Source organism: Cydia strobilella, chromosome 13 (assembly GCF_947568885.1).
Source record: "Cydia strobilella chromosome 13, ilCydStro3.1, whole genome shotgun sequence".
Taxonomy (NCBI): domain Eukaryota; kingdom Metazoa; phylum Arthropoda; class Insecta; order Lepidoptera; family Tortricidae; genus Cydia; species Cydia strobilella.
This window is the reverse complement of record NC_086053.1, coordinates 12,364,759-12,387,918: the sequence shown is the minus strand read 5'-3', so window position 1 is coordinate 12,387,918 and position 23,160 is coordinate 12,364,759. Positions and strand designations below refer to the sequence as shown.

The following is a 23,160-nucleotide window of genomic DNA, read 5'->3' as shown; positions in this document are numbered from 1 at the left end:
CGACAATTCAATCCAATTGGCTAATTTACCGAATAAAATTGTTTTGTACCAATTTCATACTAAAATGACAAATTGGGGAATTCAAACTGTCATTTTTGTTTCTGGATATAAAGAAAGTATAAATGTTGTAACTGAATAACTGCACGAGGCCATGTGCTTGGCGAAGAATAGAAGCCTATGGAGGAACCTGATCTTCAACAGAAGGACATGATGTCACGATCGGTCGGATCGAACGGTGTTAGCATTGAGGAACCAACTGAAGAAGAAGAAGAATGGTGTATCTACACAAACTGAGGTGGTGTGCAGGATCAGTCAATGATTTTATTGAAGGCCTATATAAAAAAAAATCCCCTGCTCTAGAAAAACTATGTTTATTTTATTTTTAGACCAAATCAATTTGTAAATATCTAAACTACATTTAGGTATATTTACATTAGGTACAGGTATATTTACAGGTATAGTTACGTAGCTCTACCTAATGTAGTAAACTATGTTAGGTAGAGGTATGCTCGTAGCTGATCCCAGCGTTTTCCTGCTTTGTAGAGGAAAGTGACTATGAACAGTGAACCCGCTGAGCGCGTTCCCGGCACTCAATGTTGTAATGAAGAAGAAGAAAAAGCATTTATTAGCACAATAACATAAAACTAAAACTAAGAATAATTATACAAAATGATGAGTTGCGCTACATGTGCAAAATCCAGGTCCTTACTCAGCTTAGTGTCACGGTATGAGCCACATGGCACATTCCGCGATGCTGATTTTCAGTAAGGTCCAGTGGATAATGAATAGTAATTGATGTTCAAAAACAGTATATTCCTGTTATATATATTCTTTCTTTAGCATTATTTGCCCTTTTTAGAATGAATTGTGTTTATTTTTAAATAATACTGAAGTAAGGTAAGATTACTCATACATTATTTAGATGTATGAAGCAATATGTTTTAAGCAATTGCTTTTTATTTAAACTACAAAACTGTACTGCAGTATAGCCAACCACCAAGTTTAAATTAAAAACTCTACCAATATAGCGACTTCATTCATTGCTATACTTTATTAATTATAAATTTAATCAAACTGTATAATACAGTCAATCAAAATACCAATGTCTAGATATAGGATGAGGAAGGGCCATCTGGCTAACATATGTGAATGAATAGTCTTACTTACAATGAGTATGATGAATCATAACAAATAATTCATTTATTTATCATCAATCTCTGAACCATATTAAAATAACAAGGAATTCTATTTTTAATAGGCAACGGAATAAAACCTAGATAATCATAGAGCGTAACGGCGAGTTAATTCTTTACGAAACACTGAATTGTTGACCTTCCTTTCCGAACTCCATAACTAACAAATATATTATAATTAAACATAGCATGGAGTTTTAAATAAACGCGATAAATAAATATTAATCTAGTTTTACTTTTTCACTCAATGTACAAGCCCCTGAAATTGTAACAACGTCTGGTAAGTTCGCTGAAAAATCAATAACACTTCTATGTAATCCCACTCAACTTTCTGCTGTTAAGTTGCGCATTACAAATATAAATAGGCACTTACCTCTTCAAAGACGAAAGGTGGAGATATTACAGGACACTGAAACTGAGTCAGAAAGTACGAATGTCCCGGGATATTCTTTTTATTTATTTATTTTCGATCACATCACACAAATCTCCGAACAAACGTCGAAACGAAATTGCTCGTTCATTAAGGCGTTTTTGTGTTTCTAAACGAAATCACGTCTGTCATTTAGAGAACTGTCAAAGTAGTCGTGTAAAAGCATCTTCACACGATAAAATCTCAATAATTCAATAATATAAAATAATTTCTTAATAAAATATTAAACAGAATATAACACTCCTGTTAATTTTAATGAATAAATTCAGTGATAAAAACTTGTATCCAAAGAGTTATTTATTATAAAGATGTCTAAAGGTCCCTCTACACTCATGCGCGAATCAAGGCTTCGCGCCGTGATTCGCGCATGAGTGTGGAGGGACCTTAAAAATAAATAAAAATAAAATATCTTTATTTCAGAACATTTAAAATTCCATACAATATTGTTAGTACCATCGTTATACCTATGTGTTAGTAAATACATTAAAAATAAAAACAAAACTTTTAACAATAAAATCAAAATCCAATAAATTTAAATAATTAATATGTCAGATTCAAAATAATATAGACTAGAAAGAAACAATCGTGCCTGCGGACCTGCGGACAGTTCGATAATTTAAGTTGAAGATGGCGCTGTTGGTGTACAAAGTACAAAGAAACATTGCAATAATTTTTGGAACAAGAACTTCTGAATTCTCGGAGCTCGGGCTGTAAAAGATGTTGAATAAGTTGATAGAGACAAGGGGTTAAATAAAAACACGTAACCATAATTCACTTATAAATTATAATGATGTTCACAGGTATCACAACTAAATCACTATGTGATTAAAGCTTGTATATCTAAAAAGGTTAAACCATAAATGCAATTTACTTCAGGGCCTTGTCGTACCTGGCCGAGATATCGGCCCAGTTGGCGACATCGAAGATGGCTTTTACGTAGTCTGCACGAACGTTCTTGTATTGGAGGTAGTAGGCGTGCTCCCAGACGTCAATACCGAAAAGTGGCACCAATCCTGTTAATATATAAAATTGTTACTCTTCAATGGGGTTGGCAACTGTCAAAGGTTTGCAGAGATGGCGCCGTCATAGCTTGCCCCTTTTTCTATGGCTGGTAAAGTCGCCATCAGATATATCGGAGCGGCCATGGTGTTCACAAATATCTGAACAAGCACTCTAACGCCATGACAATAGAGGCGTGCTGAGATATTTGTGAGCACCTTGGCCGCTCCGATATATCTGATGGCGACTGTACCAGGGCATTAAAAAAACAAAAATTTGACACAATTCTAAGTATTGACAGGGCAAGCTGTGCTGGCGCCATCTGCTAAACACTTCGACCGGCCAACCCCATTTCTGGTAAAATTCGAGGTAGCTTGCCGCCCGAGGGGATATGGCAACATTGACGAATATAGAAGCAAAAACGCTTTTGTCCGTTGATATAATTGGCTTAAAGTCATGAATCTAATATTAAACTAGATTACGCATGTGTGGTGGGGGGGGGGACTATCAGAACGGGATAGTCTTACGGATCTTTCAGTGGGAGTTGCAGAGAGAGCGTTATTATTGTTTGTACTTGTTACAGTCTCGGATTTTTTTTATTCCCCACCGTCAATTTGTATGGTTTATGGTGGCCTACAAATCTACTCGACCAATCATATTGCTGCATTTCGTATGTTCTGTCCCTCACGGGCGCACGCAGTAGGCCACTTCTATTGGATCCTACCTTCTATGCTTAAAGTACTTAAAGCCAGGCCATAATTGTTAAAAAAAAAGTAAAATTATTATTATTACAGACTGCAACAAATCGTCTGGAGATTTTAGATAATTGCCGACTAAGTTGTAAAAAAATTCAATTGATTGCTCACTGCTCCAATGCAATTATCAGTGACTTCGGTGAGGGTTCTAGAGGCCATTAGCAAAGTACCCCTAAATTATAAAGTGGTTTATGTAACAGAATGGAAGCGCTGGTGGCCTAGTGGTAAGAGCGTGCGACTTTCAATCCGAAGGTCGTGGGTTTAAACCCTGGCTCGTACCAATGAGTTTTTCGGAACTTATGTACGAAATATCATTTGATATTTACCAGTCGCTTTTCGGGGAAGGAATACAACGTGAGGAAACCGGACTAATCCCAATAAGGCCTAGTTTCCCCTCCGGGTTGGAAGGTTAGATGGCAGTTGCTTTCATAAAAACTAGTGCCTACGTCAATTCTCGGGATTAGTTGTCAAGCGGACCCCAGGCTCCCATAAGCCGTGGCAAAATGCCGGGAAAACGCGAGGAAGAAGAATAAGGTTCATGTAACAGAATGGTTACCAGTAGTGGCTTGTAGAGGGTCCTGGTTGGAGCAGGTGGCAATCTGCAACTTCTTCATCTGCTTGTTGTATCCGAGCCAGCCCCAACCCGAACCCTGGACGCCCACAGACGCTGCCGCAAGCTGGTTCTTCATGTTCTCTACAGAACCAAAGTCCCTAGAAACATTTATAGAAGAATGAATAATCGCCACTTGCACCATCCCACTAACCCAGGGTAAACCCATTAACACAGTGTGAAATTGTACTGGTAACCATGGTAGCTCCAGGTTTAACCGGTTGACCCCGGGTCAGTGGGATGGTGCAAGTGGCCCTTAGTATTTTGTATCAAAATATTTATTTATTTATTTTTATTTAAATTTTATGCAATACAAAATATACAGTGACAAAAGGCGGACCAAAATATTTCACATTATCCACAGAAGACCGCGGTGGTTGGTCTGTGATATTATTTTAATTATTCTTGGATTTTAATGCTTGAAACTTGGAAGAAAGATTCGACGAGACACGAAATTTAAGAAAAGATGTAAACATCAATATCGCAGACATTCCTACTACCAAAAAAAAAGTTAAAATTCAGAAGTTTTCTAGTGAAAGGGTTCAATTTTAATTATTGTAGAATAACTACTAGTAGAGTATGTATCATAAAATTACTAATGTGCGTTTCTACAACTAGTACAACTCCCTGTAAAGTAAATTAGGCTATAATACTTATAATAGTTATAATAATCCAAGTAGTCTAAGTATACATGTTAACTAAGATATAAACAAAACAATGATCTCACAGAGGGGTTAATGCCAACAAAAAGGTGACCCCAAGCTATCAGGTGTAACACAGATTAGTGGAGACACGCCAAGGGTAATTGTAAAATTATCTTATCACAGACAAAACAAACAGTTTGAAAAAACAAAGCCACATAGACAATTTAAATCCCTTAGGTAGTATTGGTACATATGTGCATGTAAAATTCGACTGTAATGGATTCAACTGAAGACCTTTCTTAGAACCGGACAAGTGCGAGTCGGACTCGCGCACTAAGGGTTCCGTACCATTACGCAAAAAACGGCAAAAAAATCAGGTTTGTTGTATGGGAGCCCCACTTAAATATTTATTTTATTATGTTTTTAGTATTTGTTGTTATAGCAGCAACAGAAATACCTCATCTGTGAAAATTTCAACTGTCTATCACGGTTCATGAGATACAGCCTGGTGACATACGGACACAGACAGACAGCGCAGTCTTAATAATAGGGTCCCGTTTTTACCCTTTGGGTACGGAACTGTAAAGAAAGGTTAATTCCAATTACAACTGCAAGTGACAGAAGCAAATACCTCCACACTCTAAATGGAAAAATGTCAAGTATTGCAAATTATCATAGGTCAATTTAGACTCTAAATTGACCTATGATACATTCTGTCCACTCTTCAAATTGAACCTTTTACTAACACTATTACAGTACAATTTGGTGTGTGGCTGAAAATACTGCTGTAGATTGCAATTGTTATTCAAGTAGGTAACCAGGGTTTTATATACTATGTCTATGTAACCAGGATTGAAGCAAATGCCAGAAACAGTCCATGCAGAATAATACTTGTATTACTGATTGATAGCCTTGGTGAGCTGGTCGGAGGGCTTGCCGCCGTTGGCGGATAGATTCTGCCAGAAAATGGAGTGGTTGATGTGGCCACCGCCATTGAATCTGAGGGCCGGGGCCAGGTTGATGACGGTGTCAATGTCACCTGTTGGAAATTTATGAAATGGTAATTAAATAGATATTGACAAAAATTTGGGAATAATGGACACAAGTGTGAGATATTTTCAGTAACTTGCTTAATGGACTCTTATGTTGTTACGCTTACATTACCAAATATGGTATGTGCACATTTTAATCAAATGTGTCCCTTAACTTCAAACTCAAGTAAATCCATTCGAGGAGGAGTTTCTTGTCGATAATGTCGACTGCCATCTTGGTGATATTGTCGTGATTATTTTTTTGTTTTTGCTCATTAACATTGTTTAAAGTGTAATACTGATAGCCTATTGTGCAGATAATGAAGAAAAGCAAATTCTACTCAACACTAAGAACTTGGTTGATGACTCTGGATACAGGCATTATCAGTTATTTAAACTGCCTACCTGCACTACAAATAATAACAATAATAAAAATAGCATAATCTGACATATGGATTTACCAGAGTTTGAAGTTAAGCAACTTAATGATCTTATGCGTTTTGTTGCTAGGTGACTACGAGTATTTGTCAATAAAAATTAAAGGACATGTCAGCTTTAAAAAGTGCAATGTTGCGTTACTTAGATACTGAGAGACAATGCACTGCCCAAGCCGTAGAAGGTAGGACCTTGAAATTTAAATCACATTTTTTTCAAATGCAGTCTTAGATGCAGTTGTAGTAGAGGAAGAAATGAAATAATTCTAACAACCTTGGCAACTTGGGAGCAAGCCAGGTTTTTAAAATCATCTGTTTTTAAAATCATGCCAGTTTCCAAAATTAGTTTCATAATAAATAACTGTGATGTGATATATTATAGGAAGCTGTAACTAAACAAGGCTAAATATTAGCTTAATAAAACTAATCTAGAATAAAACTGAACCTGTAGTATTTTCTAAAATGACTCTACAGATCAAGAGAATGCAACTCAATCAAATAAAATTATATTAACTGCTCTATAGCTTGCTGTAAGCAACAACTTGGTTCATTCCTCTCTGCTGTCAAATTGCACCAGAAAATTGAGTGGTTTATATGACCACCTCCGTTGAACTTCACAGCACTGAGTAGGCCCACTAAGGCATCTGTGTCTTCTGCTGTCAAGTTCAGACAAAATAAAAAAGGAAAATAATGTTAATTAAGTAAATCATCACAATGTGAACAAACCTCACTGAATAACTTTTAAACTAAAAAAATGTAAACAATTTAAGACAAATGTTTATAAGGGCTATGCTCGGAGTTTTTCTGAGGGATCATATTCGTAATGAAGTCATCCATCAGAGAACCAAAGTCGTCGACATAACCCACCGGATTAGCAAGCTTAAGTGGCAGTGGGCCGTAAACCAATAACCGGGTAGACGAGTTCTCGAATGGAGACCGCGTATCGGCAAATGTAGCATAGGACACCCTCAAATTAGATGGAGCGGTGACCTTCGCAGGGCGGCTGGCAAGAGCTGGATCAGAGTTGCCACAAATCATGCTCAATGGCGTGCAATAGGAGAGGCCTATGTCCAGCAGTGGACGAGAATAGGCTGATGATGATGATGATGTTTATTAACATTTGAATATAAACTTTTAATCCTTATCCCTTTGTTTACTTTTTGTTCCTTTTATTTCATACATCTTATAAAACAAATATCTTCTTATTCTTTGTTGCATCCTCATGACTGAGGGATGTGATGTATGTTGACACTATGTACTTTATTTATTTATTTTTATTAAATTTAAACCTACCTTTAGCTTGTGCAGCAGCTAGTTTTTCCTCAGCAGCATTCAAGTTCGCAACATAGGTGGCGTGATGCTTGCTGTGGTGCAGCGCCATGATCTCTCGGCTGATCACCGGCTCCAGGGCGCTGTACTCGTACGGAAGGTCTGGCAGTGTGTGCTTCTGACGGCACGCTCCCGCCACACGCCTAAAAATAATATTAAAAGTTTAAAGTCAACGTTAGTGTTGAAACTCTCTGTAGCAGCGCAGTACGTTAATTTAATGAATAATTAGCGATCGATTGCAAAGGATTGACAGGTAAAATCGGCATCGGCTTAACCAATACAATCAATTATTAATTTACATCAAGTTTCCGATCTTCCGAGACGCGAACATGGTGAAAGTTGAAGTTGAACTATGAGATCTTTGAAGGCGTTTGATAACCGGCGAATTTCTAGCCGCCTTTAGCACCTAAAGATAACAATATCGGTCTCAATAATAAATAAGAATGATGTGATTGTGATTATGCAATTAAAGGTAGGTAATGCGTAGTGCATGCAAATTCCAATATATATGACAGATGTCAGCTGTGTGGTGTGACAGATGACAACTGACAGCGCACTAAACTGTCGAAAAAAGTGTTGCGATTGTATTTTCGTAAAAATTGCAAAAATATTGTTTACCAATCCTAGGTAAAGCCTGACCAGGAATATATGAGCATTCGCCATGTTGCGGAATTTCACTGGAACTAATTTTTTCATACTATACTGAACTGTCACTCTATACATGAGAATAACAGCGCCCTCTTGACAATGATCATTATATTTCTGGTCAGGCTTTAAAATCTGATGCAGCCACAAAGCTCGCATGAGGCATGCGTGAGGTAGGGTAGTCTAATAACAAATAAACTGAAAAAAATTAAAAAAAAAAAAAAAAAATTTTTGCAGTATACCCTAAATTTACCTTCCCATAGAAAATGGACCAGCCGAAATGAAAAACAGCCAAAAATTTTTTCGGATGTCGGGGTTGGTCGCATAGTAAAAGTTGCTCAGAATAATCCCAAAACCTCCCTGGCAACGGGAATCACGGGAATGCATTTATTTCTTAGCCACCATGTATATATGTATATTATATTTCATAAATGTAATAAATAATATGTTTATGTAATTTTACTCGAACTACTTATAGCCCCACAAAACTCCCGTTATAAGTTACATGAATCATTGTGCCAGACATATTTTGCTAACATTATAAAATAAGCCACAAAACAAACTAACCATATTTTCGTTAAAATTGCGTAATTGTTTACTAATCTGACAACACTAATGGAATTCGCTCTGTTTCAGACATGCTAATAAACGACCGAGAAAACTTTAATGACACCAAAATTACTAAAGCTAAAGCTCGCTCCAGACATGTCTTTGTAGTCGTGCTCCAGACTACGCGGCGCGAAGCGGCCAACGCGAGTGTGGAGTCGATTTCGCTGATTAGCGAACTAGACTCCATACTCGCGTTCGCGGCTTCGCGCCGTGATTCGCGCATGAGTGTGGAGGGCCCTTAAAAAGTTTATTATTTCATCTCTAGTGAATATTAAAATTGGTCAAACAAATCTTGTCAGTAATCATAATCATAATCATCCCTCGCAAATAGAAAAAGGCGCGAAATTCAAATTTTCTATAGGACTAGATTCATGATGGGACTATAATCCTTCGCGCTTACATTTTTTTTAATTTACCGCCTTTTTCTACTGACAAGATTTGCTTGACCAACTATAACAAGGTTATACTAGATTCATGATAACAAGCGTCACTTGAGCCTGTTTAATTACGCTGGCAATCCTGTTGTTAAGGTGTGAGTGCAAGTAATATATCGTTCGTTATGGTTCGTGTGACCGTGTGTGCGTAAACATTACGGCGGTGGACGTGCAAAAGTGATGTTATGTATGCGAAGTTTTATGCCGAATTTTTATAACTGCGTCGAAATTTCCAACTGAATTAATTCTTCAGCTTATTAACGCGAGTGGACTCCTAATAGAGTTATAATTAAGTTGTGTTAGTTCAAGAAGCGTATTGAGATAATTTAGTATACGTGCGGTGTGTGGTTCGTTGCTATAAGTGGTGGTGCATTTTGTTTATTTATAGACCGTCGCAATTTGCAGACATGTAATTATTTTGGTGGCGCTAAAATGTCTCAAAGGGATACAGCAATACATCTTCTGGCCGGAGGGTGAGTTAGAAACCGAGTTGATAATTCTTGATATCATTTTTTATCATTGTTGACATACCTACATACGGCGCACGGCGCACGGCCGACAGTTACGGAACATGTGGCCAATGTTATTTACATCGTCATTCTATATAGTTATGTGCGATTTTTGATTAATGATCGCCAACCTGTGACTGTGTTCAATTTGCATAACAATGTGGATATAAATAAAGCAAAGATTTTTAATTTACTGTACAAATTTAGTTAGTAAACAGTCTTATCAAAACAGGTATGCCTTGAAACGGCGAGAAAAACATGAATAAACATGCTTCTGATAATTTATACCTCATTCTTATTAATCTTTTAATTTGCATACTCATAAAAATAGGTTTATAAAACTTTTCATGTAATTCATATACCTAGGTAGGTAGGTAGTACAAACTAGAAACCATTAAAAATAAATTGTATGTAAATAAACATTACTAACTCAGGTGTCATAGCATACTAGTTTTTTATTTTATTTGTAAAATTTCATATATGACCTGCCGAATTCCCACACTTTAAAATGTTCAAGTCTAACTCATTTTTTTTATTCTGAATATGTTTCCAAAACCTGCCTACTTTCAAGTAACCCAATATTGCATCATTGGAATGTAGAGTTAATTCTCCTGCATCCACAAATTCTGGAAGTTGAGTTGAGGGGTAAAAGACAAATTACATATTATGATATATTGTCAGTCTGCTCAATATGTGGTCCACTCAAACGGGAGGTCTGGTTTAGAGGCTGAACTAAAATATAAACAAAAATACATTTAAACTGATACAACTTCAATTATTTAGGAACAAAAATGCTACATAGTTAAATCAACTAATTTGTTCCATGTAACAATTTCTTTAGGCAAAAATGCTCTTTGGTAATAAAATAATACAATTATAAACAGAAATAGATGTCATATATTAAAGAAAAAGTGATGAAGCCCTCCAGTGGTGAAGGCCGGATTCATACCAGAAACCAGCGTCTTTAGCAATCCGGGCTAACGCTTTGAACCCCTAATTTGATTTGTTCCCAAAGTTCATGCGGGCCGTATGCTTGTTTGCCACCGACGTAGTATAAAAAAAAAGTTGTGCAATACTAGTAATGATACTTCTATTTCAGCAATGGTCTTTCTGGTATAAATTAAATTGGTCTGAAATTTATATTTCTAAACAAACATTACAAAGTGAGGAACTGTTATGACAGTTCAGTCTTGTTAGAATCCAATTTGATGTATTTTATGTACATATGTAATTTGCCAATACAATACAATAAATTTTTACTGTACACCTTGAGAAAGGATAAGGAAAAGGCGCCATTCATTTATTACATAAAGACGATTTTTGCCAGTTTTTGACACCCTCCCTTCCCATATAGAAAAAATAAGAATAGGCGACCCCTTCCCCCCTATTTAATATTTATTACTTAATAATCTAACCAGCCTTAAAGTTTATAGTTTATGATGGTTCATTATTTTTGTATGTGGTTATTTTTGCACTTTGTAGCTTTTCCTCAGTCACCCGTTGACCATGAACGCTGTAAAGGGTTCGAAACGTCGGGATGTATTATAATTCAATATAATCGATATGCAATCTAATCCATTTTATTTCATGAGTAACTATCGCGGTAACCGAAGACAATAATTTAATGTTAATTTTTTGGAAATACTCAATTTTAAAGTATTTCTTTCTCATTCATCTTTAATGGGCTAGATGACAAATTTTTATTAATGCTATCAATCGATCAGGTTTATTTTTAGGATCAAATGTCTATATGGGACCCATTGCATTAAAGCAATACAAAAGTCAGAACTCAGAAATTATAGTCAAAGTCCGACAGTCGTACTTCACTTGCGAAACGCTTCTAACAAAACGATAAGTGAATGTGACGTCAAGTTCACTGAGAGCCCATTTTGAATGTATGGAAAATAAGAAAATTGCGTTTTTGTCGGTGAAATATTGCATTTATAGTTTATAGTTCCCATACAATATTTTTTTGGACAAAATGTAAGGAATCGAATGGCACTACCCTTACTTTTTCCCTTTTTGAAAGTCGAAGAATACTTTCAAGTCCTGTATTATTGTAGTATGTCCATACATTATTGTGATAAATTGCTCATTTGCTATCTATGTTACTAGATTTTGTTATAAAATTTAACATGTGTCATCATCCCTATTCTTTACATACGATTTTGATCTGTCCAGGGGCGCAAAACCCACTCAGAAAGTGGATCTGCCACTGGATCATCTCTGGAACAGTGGGTATTCACAACATGTCACATTTGCGTGACCCCCTTCTCCTCCTCCTAAACGTGTGATGTAATTAATGGATGACCCCTAACATAATAACAATAAATAAATAAATAAGCACTCTAGCACCTAAATGGTCGCGTACTGTGCGGTTTAAGAGGAATTTCCTCCCGCGGACGCTTCGGCTGTGGAATGAGCTCCCTGCCGAGGTTTTCCCGAGGGACTACAGTATGGGGTTCTTCAAAAAAGGAGTGTACAGGTTTTTAAAGGGTCGGCAACGCGCATGTAATATCTCTGGTGTTGCAGGCGTCCATAGGCTACGGTGACTGCTTACCATCAGGCGGGCCGTATGCTTGTTTGCCACCGTCGTGGTATAAAAAAATAAATAAATAAAATATATATAAAAAGGCGCGTTTTAAGGGCTGATTAAAGGCATGATTAAAATGCACGTATAACTCCATTACAGAGTGGCCGGAACAGCGGGAGCGGTGGTGACATGTCCACTAGAGGTGGTTAAAACCAGGCTACAGTCGTCCAAGGGTGTTGGGGTGCCGCCGACGCAGCCCCCGCCCTCCGACAGCAATGCGGCAAAGGCCAAGAGAGGCTGCTCTAAAATTCCTAAGCATCAGGTAAGCTCTAAGGTTCACCTATGCTGTTTAAAAAAAAAAAACAAAAATTGAAGTTGTTTTTGATTTCAACATGTGATGGAAGAAACGAATTTTGACCTTCGATTTTTTAAAAGACAAGAATAAAGTTAAAGAACATTTTATTTAGGCAAAATAGTTAACAATGAAGTCAATTATTTGTATGACCTGTAGTTTACCCCTGTCTTGTCTGCAAGTGTCACTTTGACACTGACAGTAGTTTGTTTACATTAATTCCGTGTGTCTAAAAATGTGACTATAGTAACGAACCTAAAACGAGATCGAATATTTAGACATTTGAGAGTAGATGAAAACATTACACGATTAAATGAAATAGGTTAACGATGCCGATCTGCATGACGTACAGATCCAGGCAGTTTTCTATTTGGTTGGTTACCTGATAAATGTTTCAATTACCCGAAAATGTATAAACACATTTATGGATACATTGCTTACATTTATTTAACTACCTAAAGAGATCAAATTATCTGTCAAATTAGAAAAAAGTATTTTAATGTATAATTTTAAACATGATTTCCTTAAACAATTCTGCATAAGTAGGTATAGGTATAATGCTCCAATAATATCATATCTGTCTGATTCCGTTTACTATCAAGATCAACCTAAATCATAATAACAAATACCAAATACCTAATAGAATTTAACTTACAAAAATATAATATACTCGTATCCTTCAAGATTACTGAAGTCACATTTGTCACGTGCAGCCACATTTTATATTATAGTTTAGTTTATTTTCTTATCGTTATTTATTTTTAACTGTTGTTTGGAGATAAACATGCGACAGAAATAGGTTTTCTATCACATTAAAAATATGTTTTGCACAATCTGGTATAAGTACTACGAATTTTGTACGGTCAAGGATGTTTATCAAAAATATGACTGCTCATCCGCGAAATAATAACGTGCTAGCAATGATTGACTAGAGTTAGACCGAGGTAAGTCTGCAACGATTTTCATAGCGTCATAATTTCATAGAAGTTTGACGTTTAAATAACACGCACTGCGTGTGCTATCAAATCGTTGGAGACTTATCTTGACTCTAGCGTCTCTAGCACGTTAGGGATCATCCATTAATTACGTCACACGTTTAGGGACGGGGTCAAGAAAATGTGACATGGGGGAGGGGGAGTCACAAACTTTGTGACGTCACTTTAACTTCATTTCTTGTCATTTGAAAACAAGATTGCCAAATATGTAACGTCACACCAGGGGGAAGGGGGTTTGCCAAATGTGACCAGGTGTGACAAGGAGGGGGGAAGGGGTCAAAAAATCATGAAATTCGTGTGATGTAATTTATGGATGACCCCTTACTACTTTGCGCATATCATATCATATCATCATATCATATCATATCATTTATTCATAAAAACAAATAAGCAAATAATTTTATTTTTATTACTTAAGGCTAAAAATAGTGTTGTTTTTAAAGTATGTAATTACACTACATGTGTAGTTTATCAAAGCATCATCCTGTTTGTTTTTTATTTAACGACTACATCAGTTATTAAAGATAATGAGAGCTATAACTAGCACATAATTGAAAATGTTGCATGCATAAAAACATGTCAACTGGAACCATAACATGATAATAGAGATTAATGTTTAATTCGTGTAACAATAAGTGGCTATTATCTATTTAGTAATGCTTGTTACAGTAGATTCTATTGTAACAAGTATTAAGTAATAATTAGCCTCACTGAAATGGAAGCAACTTTTCTCATTTCGATATATCATTAACGTAACGAGTATAAACACTCCTACCATGCAAAAACCGTACATAGAAGTATAAACTTTTCATTTTTAACTTAACATGCGTCCATATTATTGATCCCCTCATTGTATTGCGATCTCACTCGCGTACGTGATACCGCTGCAAAATGGGTGGCAGGGCCGCCATGTACGGACTTACGGAGCCTAGTTTGTTGTCAATGAAATTTGTGAATGATGACATTTATTTATTTTAAAATAAGAACGAAATACATATAAACTGAAATAGATGTCATTTACTAAAGGAAAGTTTTGTCCAAAATTTCATTTTTATTGATACAAGCTTTTATCACAGACTACTTTTGTTTCTACAGGCAACTACTACTCAACCAGACAATTCTAAAGGGGCCCACTGACTATCAGTCCGCCGGACGATATCGGCCTGTCAGTTGTTCGGAGCTGTCAAATTTTTGTTCTAACTGACAGGCCGATATCGTCCGGCGGACTGATGATAGTCAGTGGGCCCCTTTAAGGGGCCCACTGACTATCAGTCCGCCGGACGATATCGGCCGGTCAGTTGTTCGGAACTGTCAAATTTTTGTTTTAACTGACAGGCCGATATCGTCCGGCGGACTGATAGTCAGTGGGCCCCTTTACAAACCCTAACACAATTCGGTGGCATTGTGTTATCAGTGTTGTGGTATCACATAGTTCCTAAGGCCACCTGTGTCCATAATCAGATCAGCTCGATGGTACCATAATATTGCATCGTCACCCAACTTATATAAATATGTGAAGTTTCAGCTCAATCAATAATGGGAAGTGGGTCTAAATTGGCTTCCAAGATTTGACCCGAACATACAGTATTACAAACATTGCAACCGGCAATGTATGTATGAATATGAAGTTAAATAAAAGCTTGAAAAAAGTGATGAAGCCCTCCAGTAGCGGAGGCCGGATTTGAACCGGTCATCTTCAACATACGCGGTAAACGCCCCCTGGACATCTAGGGTACCCCGTCACATAAATAGAAATATTTAATAAAATAATTTGATTTGTTTCCGAAGTCCTAAAGAAATACAGTCAAGAATGTACTGTTGAAATCTGTCGTCTAGCTTGTTTTAGGGTCTTTCTCTATAAAAGTCCTACTTTTTTTAACATTTTATCGCGTAACTTACATATATAACTAAGAATTGAAACGCGATGAGTATGATGACTCATGCGTCCTTGGCAGTCTATTTATAATTTTACCCGTTTACGAGACTTGTATGACAGGGTTTGGTAAACAATGCAATCAGTGCATGCACACATACCTGGGAATCCACACATGCATAGTGACCGTGTTTTGAAGTAAACAGAGCTAACGATATTCAATGGATGTGGAGTTGCATACCTTGCATGTGACATGACATGACATACAAGTTCACTGCAACGATAGCATCATTCACTGATAAAACAAGGCTGAAACGCCAAAATGAGGTCCACTAGCCTCTTTACACGTTTCATAAATTTCAGGCCCTTTCTGCATACTCGAAACCCGCCAAGTGGGTCAATGATTACAGACAGACTCTACCGACAGACAACTAAAGCTTCTAAAAATTTAAAATACAATGCCATCTCCTTTTTTAATAACTCATCTAAAATCAAAGAGAATTCGAGCTGGTGACCTGAACGCAGCAGTTGGCTTTGGTCCAAACGCGAGTAAACACGTCAACAAATATTGATTTGTTTTATAGGCCTGCTTATGCTTTTACAGTTTTACTATACCCATTATGTACACGCAGGTTAGACATTCAACTGTTATTTATAACGATGAGATCAATAAATTAATTAGGTATGTAACTTGATGCGATTAATTTATGCTAAAGACAATGCTGTTATGCAACTCTGTTCACTTGGTCAACGACCTAATGGCTAGTCGTGTGGAACGCGATGTCCTTTTTACAATATTACATTGTTGTTTGTATTATTATCAACAATAGTATAACAGGATAATAGTATTTTTATATGCTATTTATTATGCACATTTATCGCTGCGCTTTTATTACTTTAATGCCAATTTTTTTATTGGTGTTATCAAGTAGACAATACCAACTACTAATCGAGGCTATTTTGTCAACTTCGGTAAGCTTAATATTTTTGCTGGTAATTGTTTCTAAGTTATTATCTGGTTAAAAAGGTTATCTGGGTAGAAGATTGGTTCCTTCAATATAAAACCAAGTCAACGGTGTGATAATCAATGGCATCGTGACGACAAAAAGTGGCACAAGTAGTTAAAGACAGACTTAAAGTCGTTAAAGAATTTCGTTAATTTCGTACTAAAAGACATAAGTTCCGAAAAACTCATTGGTACGCGCCGGGGTTTGAACCCACGACCTCCGAATTGAAAGTCGCACGCTTCACAGGGATATTACCTATGCCGAATATAGAAACCTGTTCATATCAACGGTAGGATGAGATATTGCTGTGTACCAGATTTGTTTCAAATTTTTTTTAAATGTTTTACGCAGTTCTTACGTTTTATTTAAGTACTATTAAGGTTAGCAACGAATCTTTTTTACCGTTGGGTATAGGAGTGCCTAATAGAAAAAAACAAATAACTAAACCAGAAGCGATTCTCAAAAATAAACAAGTATAATGACCTAATCAAAGGATTTTATACCTATCATATATGTAGGTATTACACATTCGTACCGGACCTGAAAGATTAGACTGACCAAGTGATTGAGATTGGACTTTGATATTTCATACCGACTTTCATTTATCATCATCTTTGATTTAATTGATTAAGATTTCAGTTCTTAATTTCTAACACACTTGGCATTGGATCCACTGACGTCAGTATCCGATTGTAAACACAACATATTACTATATGTCTAGGTATGCACTGTAATGTGTTCAATAATTGAAAAGTTCGTCGTTGCGCTTTAAAGCTGATATGTGCTCGATTTTTGATTGACAAATAGTTACGTAGCAACAAAACACATAAGGCATTAATTCATTTGATTAAAATCTCGCACATATCAGATTTGGTAAGCGCAACGAGGAAACGGTGACGCCTACCATTCAAACAATACTCGCAGTGTTCTCAAATGACTGTCGGAAGTCAAGTCAACATTGTAACCTCACTGCCAAAATGCTACGATGCTTAAATAAAACTTTAAATACCAGTTTCGCAACATTTCGGCCAGTTCGTTGTACTAGTCGTCCTTATTTTGCGAACGGAAAACCGGAAGGTAACATGATTCGTGTTTCGCGGTGGACCCTCTGCCTACCGCGAAACACGAAAATCGAAATTTGGTTTACCTCTCTATCGCTAGAATATGCAAGAGTGATAGAGAGGCAAATAACGGTGGGCATACTAAATACAAGGTGGCGAGCCTCTGACGAGCCTCTTTTGCGTCGTATTTAAAACCAATATCATTAATGAGTTGTTACCAATAGGTTAGGTATTGTTACGCAACTACTTTCAGATAAACGGTGACCTTCTGCAATGTCAGAGATACGCTAACGCATTACCAAGGTCAATTTAATAGGAGATTTATATTGTTAACTATCTTTAGAGTTATTTTTAGAATATGGGTTGCCCATAAGCGAATCGCTCTGCTGTAACGTAATGTTCAGTCTGAGTCCGATTCAGTTCTCTGTAAATTGAAACAGCGGGTATGTACTTCTTTAAGTGTCTATTATAGTTAATCCATATGCTGTTTTCATCGCTACGAGTAAAATCATCTTTACCTTGGTTTAATGTTATGTCTAGTACGTATAACAAAAGGCAAGTATTCAAGTTTTAGTTATAGGTCGTGAGATTTATCTTAGCTTCTTTGTAAAAGAATCTACTGTGTAATTGAAAGGAAACCTTTCGAACAACTAATTTGCATCAACATATTTGTAAAATTTTTCTACGTTCAGAAGTAACTCTTGTCTTTACCCTTTAAGATGCATTATCCCATTGACTTGAGCAATTCAACGACTTCAACGCGCAGATTTTCTCAAGTCAACATTTTATTTTCATAAGGTTTCAGTCACTTAACTTCAGTGTTTACTCTTTTGCATTTTCATGTTATTAGATATATTCCATGACTGATGAATGAACATTAAATATCAACGTTCAACAACGTTCAATAAGTGAATCATTAAAGCAAATTATGACTATAGCCACTTTTAAAAGAAAATTTTATGTTCAGATCCGTTATTATCACTTTTTTTATTTAAAATATGTTCTACTTACAACTTCTTATTTCCTGCTGAGGTGTGGGCTGTGGCCCCTCTTTATAAATGTTACCTCTTTAACATAGCTTGGTAAATTAAATTATTTTCCATCATTTGTAGAGAGCTACTAAAGATGATTTAAGGTGGCTTTGTAATGTCTATGTAAGACTAGATTGTTTAGTTTAGTAACGCCTTAAATAAGTAGAAATATACCTATGTATATGCTCGCTCCGCATGTCTATATCAACCTCGCTACACACTAGGCCTTTTTTTATTAAATATTCGAGTTGCATCTCTTTCTTTAACATCGCGAAATAAGTTTTGGTTACCGCTTAAACTTGTAAATTGTCACTACCTCAGTCGACATGTATTGCGGCTACTGAACTGATGCATATCGCTGCGATCTCTCTTTATTTTATGGCCCTATTACGTGCTCATTGATTTTGGCTTATTTTACAATATTAAATATATTAATAACGGGTCACGGGTATTTTACAATAGTTAAAGTTCGTCCCTGTTTGTCGTCTAGCCGTAAAGTATTCTTCCATCATTCCCGCATTGTCCATTAAGAAAAGAGTCGCGTGTCGGTTATGCGACGCTCGTTGCATAACCAGCACACAGCAATATTGCGGTGTTCTTTAAGATGTCAACTTTATGTAGTCACATTTCTTTCAATTTTACATTTTGTTGGCAAACATACACTACACAATAATACAATAAGGTAAAAGATATAGTTAGATTAGTTAGAACATAAGCCAAAACAATTTCCCCTTATAGGCTTAATAGCTAATACAAAATTCCTTTGCTCCGAAAAAGGGTACCAATTAAAATGGGTTACTTTTTTACAAAACTCGATACAACTACACCGTCTTCATTGTCCTTCAGTGTAGTGTTATTTGCTATTCGAATCAACTTAGTCACGACATGTTTAAATTGTGTTGTGTAAATTCAAATAAGCGCAAGTCTTAGTCTTTGGTCTTCGAGCCGGATTTTTCATTTTCGGCGCCTCGGTAAATTTCATCCGTTTCTTATCATCTTTATATTTCGAGCGGTCGAAATATAATCATTTTTTCACTGCGGTTTCATTTCACACCAATTTTGTGGGAATTATTTATTTTTAGGCCTCATTTTTTAATATTTTATATATTGGCTGGGGATTTTATTTTACTATATTTTATTCTTATATTTCATACATACCACATTTTTTGGTCACGGACTTTGTAAAAGAAATTCAATTGCAAAATTCAATTTGTCATAAATTCATTTTATTGGTCCAAACGCCTCGCTGAAACTATAAAAAACACAGTGAGTGAAAATTCAAAACATGCCTGGGAAGAACTTTCAACATTTTCATTCAAAGTTCTTCACGTTAATGTCGACGATAACTCTCATAAATCACTTACCGCTAAAATTAAGGAAAACTGCTCCCATGATTCTCACATTCATCACACTACTCGTGAATACACAATCAATCGAAATATATGTAAAATAGTAGAGAGCAAGGTAGCCGATGGTGACATCAGGGGAGCCGCTCGCATTATATTCTCTAACGACGTATTAGCACCTAATAGCACAGATACACTTTTAGGCCTAGCTAATAAACACCCACCTCCAGCAGCCAGCTCCATCCTGCCCGACCCTCCCCAACCCAGTGACTTACCGCTTAAGGCTACAGCAGAAGACGTCCTAGGAGCCGTCATGTCGTTCCCGAATGGCTCAGCTGGCGGTCTAGACGGCCTCACGCCGCAGCATCTAAAGGACATGTTAAGTAGTGCCTGCAACGGAACGCGTGACGAGCTTCTTATACAGCTTACGTCACTCGTTAACCTTATGTTGCGAGGAGAAGTACCTGCGGACGTAATCGACATCCTCTATGGTGCCAACCTATGCGCCCTACAAAAAAAAGACGGCGGCATACGTCCAATCGCTGTTGGATCCACTTTTCGCCGTCTGACTGCGAAAATAGCCTGCCGTGCCATTCTTGAAAAACTAGGTAAATATTTTAGTCCTCTTCAACTGGGTTTTGGGTCCAAAAGCGGGTGCGAAGCCGCCGTTCACGCCGTGCGTACTTACGTGGAGCGTCAGGCGGGCGAGGTGCTGCTGAAGGTGGATGTAACAAATGCCTTCAATTCCGTAGACCGAGGCGCCCTGCTGACCCAAATCAAGGAAAAAATTCCAGAAACATTCAATTTTCTTTGGCAATGCTACAGTTTACCTACCAAACTTCTGTATAAATTCAATCTTTTGGCCTCCTCCGTCAGCAGGGCGACCCCCTAGGCCCAGCCATTTTCAGCCTTGCCATTCAACCTATCATCAAAAATCTAAATTCTAAATTAAATATCTGGTACCTTGACGACGGAACCCTTGGAGGTGACGCTAAGACCGTTTTAGCCGATTTACAGAAACTAACATCTGACCTAAAAACTATTGGCTTAACTTTAAACTTCTCTAAATGCGAACTCTTTATCTCAAACTCATCTCCTGACTGCCAAAGTATAGCGGATGACTTTGCTCTGATAGCCCCCGGAATCAAAGTTACTAGAGAAACTGAGCTTCACCTCCTCGGCTGCCCGATTTTAGATCAATCTTTCGACCAATATGTCAATGACAAAATTCTAAATTTCAGATCTGTTTCGGAACGTCTTTTAGAAATCAATATGCATACCGCCTATTCCATCATTCGACACTGCCTTTTTGTACCCAAATTCACCTACGTTCTCCGCTGCAGCCACCTCTGGAAGCATCCCAGTCTACTCCTAAAACTAGATTTGCTAATTGAGGACACTTTGGCATCAGTCCTCAACATACGTTTCGAAGAAAGGTCCTGGACCCAGGTTACTCTACCGGTTCGGCACGGTGGCCTGGGCATCCGCAAAATTTCTAGTGTTTCGCTGCCAGCCTTCTTGTCCTCGGTGCATAGTTCTCAAAATTTAATTTCGAGCATTTTAACCCCTTCTCTCGGGGCCATAGAGGCAGCACATTGCACCGAGGCCAAGAATGTTTGGTCACTAACCTGTGGCAACACAGACCCACCTGTCAATCCCTGCTCGCAGAGGCAATGGGACGAGCCGATCTGCCGTCTAGTACGGAATAATCTTGTTGATACGTCAACTGGTACGTCAGATCGAGCTCGTCTTCTTGCCACTGCAGAGTGGGAGTCGGGTCTGTGGTTGCAAGCTCTACCCTCACCATCCATAGGCACCCTAATAGACAATTCCCCATTTCGACTGGCGACCTGTTTGCGTTTAGGGACTATAACTAACGTCCCCCATCGCTGCCGCTGTGGTGCCATGGTGGACAGCCATGGGCATCATGGACTTTCTTGTGGCAGAAGCGCCGGCCGCATACCCCGACACGCCAGCATCAACGATGTCATCCGAAGGGCCTTTGTCAGTGTCAAAGTTCCAGCCATTCTCGAGCCCGTTGGTTTGGCAAGGGACGATGGCAAGAGGCCCGACGGTATGACTCTGGTGCCTTGGAGGTTGGGACGGCCTCTAGTTTGGGATGCCACGTGCGTTGACACCCTCGCGCCGTCCCACCTTCCGGGCACCAGCAGTGATGCTGGTCGTGCCGCGTCCACGGCAGAAGACCTCAAACGCCGCAAATACGCCACCCTAGGCAGTAGTTACATTTTTGAGGCGTTTGGGGTCGAAACGCTGGGGCCGTGGGGACCAAGCGCGCGTCGGCTCTACAAGGACCTAGCGTCGCGCCTTATAGACGCCACAGGTGACCAGAGGGCTGGCCAGTATTTTGCCCAAAGGATAAGCATTGCCATTCAACGTGGCAATGCGGCCAGTCTTCTGGGCACACTGCCCATTGGCAGTGACTTGGGGGACGTTTTTTATTTATAAAGCCTTACTTTTAAGTTTATTTGTAGTTTTAAATATTATTATTTTGATTTTTATTAATAGATTAAAATTCCAATATTAAAATTCATAATAAGCGCAGAATTCACATGTTTGTTAGAATGAAATTATCTAAGATAAACTTTTTAAATTCAACTATTCGAACATGGATCTTAATCTTAGTGACTACTATATCAATGTAACTTGTTATTTGGACATACAGGTATGTTCATCTTAAATCATTTTCCAGTGGAATATTTTAACTCAATGTTCTGCTAGACACAAGAGATGGATAACGAGATGAATAAACGACCGAAGTATCATTAGACCTGTAAATTAATGTGGTAAACTTGAGGTAAATTCAAGTACCTACATAGGTATATTAGTTCACTAAACTTAATAAACTGTTCTACAGAGAATTTAGCCGATTTTGGCAAAAGGTTAACTGTTGTATGAAATAGAGTAATAGACTTTTGTATGAAGTAGAATAATAGAAACTTAGTGCCTCGCTAAATGACATTAAGCATTATCCTATCGACTGTCAAATGCGCCAGTCTCAGTGCAAGCGCCCCCTACCCCTCCAAAAAATGGTCTAAAGACACTTCGGTCAATAACATTGGCATTGTAACGCAGGAGGTTAAATGGGGCTACCGACGTACGATGGGCGCCATGTTCGCGTACAGCCAGCAGCCCGATCGAATGCTGATGTCGTACAATTGCCAGGTGCAGCCGTGCGCGCGCGTCGGCACCGCCCGACCTGTTTCGAGGATGAGCCTTATACAGTGCATCAGGTGAGCTTTATGTTTTCTTAAAGACTTGTTAACGTTTGTGTTGTTTAACCCCTTGAGTTCCAGGAGTCTACAACGTCAAAACCTCTCAG

The 23,160-nt window shown here is 37.8% G+C and overlaps 3 protein-coding genes across 7 annotated transcripts in view; 1 reads left to right on the top strand and 2 right to left on the bottom strand.

Annotated features, from left to right (window-relative positions):
• LOC134746777 (kinesin-like protein unc-104) overlaps nt 1–1,771 on the bottom strand; it is a 120,705-nt gene extending 118,934 nt beyond the window's left edge. For 2 of the 4 annotated variants that reach the window (XM_063681307.1, XM_063681311.1), the window contains exon 1: nt 1,567–1,771. The gene's annotated coding sequence lies outside the window, so the exon portion shown is untranslated. The remainder of the gene's footprint in view (nt 1–1,566) is intronic. The other 2 variants (XM_063681312.1, XM_063681313.1) reach the window with 2 other exon arrangements.
• A 619-nt stretch (nt 1,772–2,390) lies between these two features.
• On the bottom strand, nt 2,391–7,886 carry LOC134746727 (superoxide dismutase [Mn], mitochondrial). Its single transcript, XM_063681248.1, has 5 exons — nt 7,725–7,886; nt 7,390–7,568; nt 5,532–5,670; nt 3,934–4,088; nt 2,391–2,636 (listed from the first exon to the last, which is right to left on the bottom strand). Exons 1-5 carry the CDS (start codon nt 7,754–7,756, stop codon nt 2,491–2,493), a joined length of 651 nt encoding a protein of 216 aa, XP_063537318.1. The 5' UTR covers nt 7,757–7,886; the 3' UTR covers nt 2,391–2,490.
• A 1,377-nt stretch (nt 7,887–9,263) lies between these two features.
• LOC134746725 (mitochondrial carrier protein Rim2) overlaps nt 9,264–23,160 on the top strand; it is a 32,520-nt gene continuing 18,623 nt past the window's right edge. Inside the window, exons 1-3 of one of the 2 annotated variants that reach the window (XM_063681245.1) lie at nt 9,264–9,586; nt 12,315–12,477; nt 23,004–23,071. In XM_063681245.1, the coding sequence (XP_063537315.1) occupies nt 9,546–9,586; nt 12,315–12,477; nt 23,004–23,071 (272 nt within the window). In that variant the 5' untranslated portion in view covers nt 9,264–9,545. Of the gene's footprint in view, nt 9,587–12,314; nt 12,478–22,913; nt 23,072–23,160 lie in introns of both variants that reach the window. The other variant, XM_063681244.1, reaches the window with a different exon arrangement.

Coding starts and splice junctions, on each gene's coding strand:
- LOC134746727 (XM_063681248.1), bottom strand. CDS start 7,756: ATGTTCGCGTCTCGGAAGATCGGAAACTTGAT. Junction 5,671..7,389: donor AGCTGCTGCACAAGCTAAAG/GTAGGTTTAAAT, acceptor AATTTCCAACAG/GTGACATTGACACCGTCATC. Junction 4,089..5,531: donor CTCACCAAGGCTATCAATCA/GTAATACAAGTA, acceptor AAATGTTTCTAG/GGACTTTGGTTCTGTAGAGA.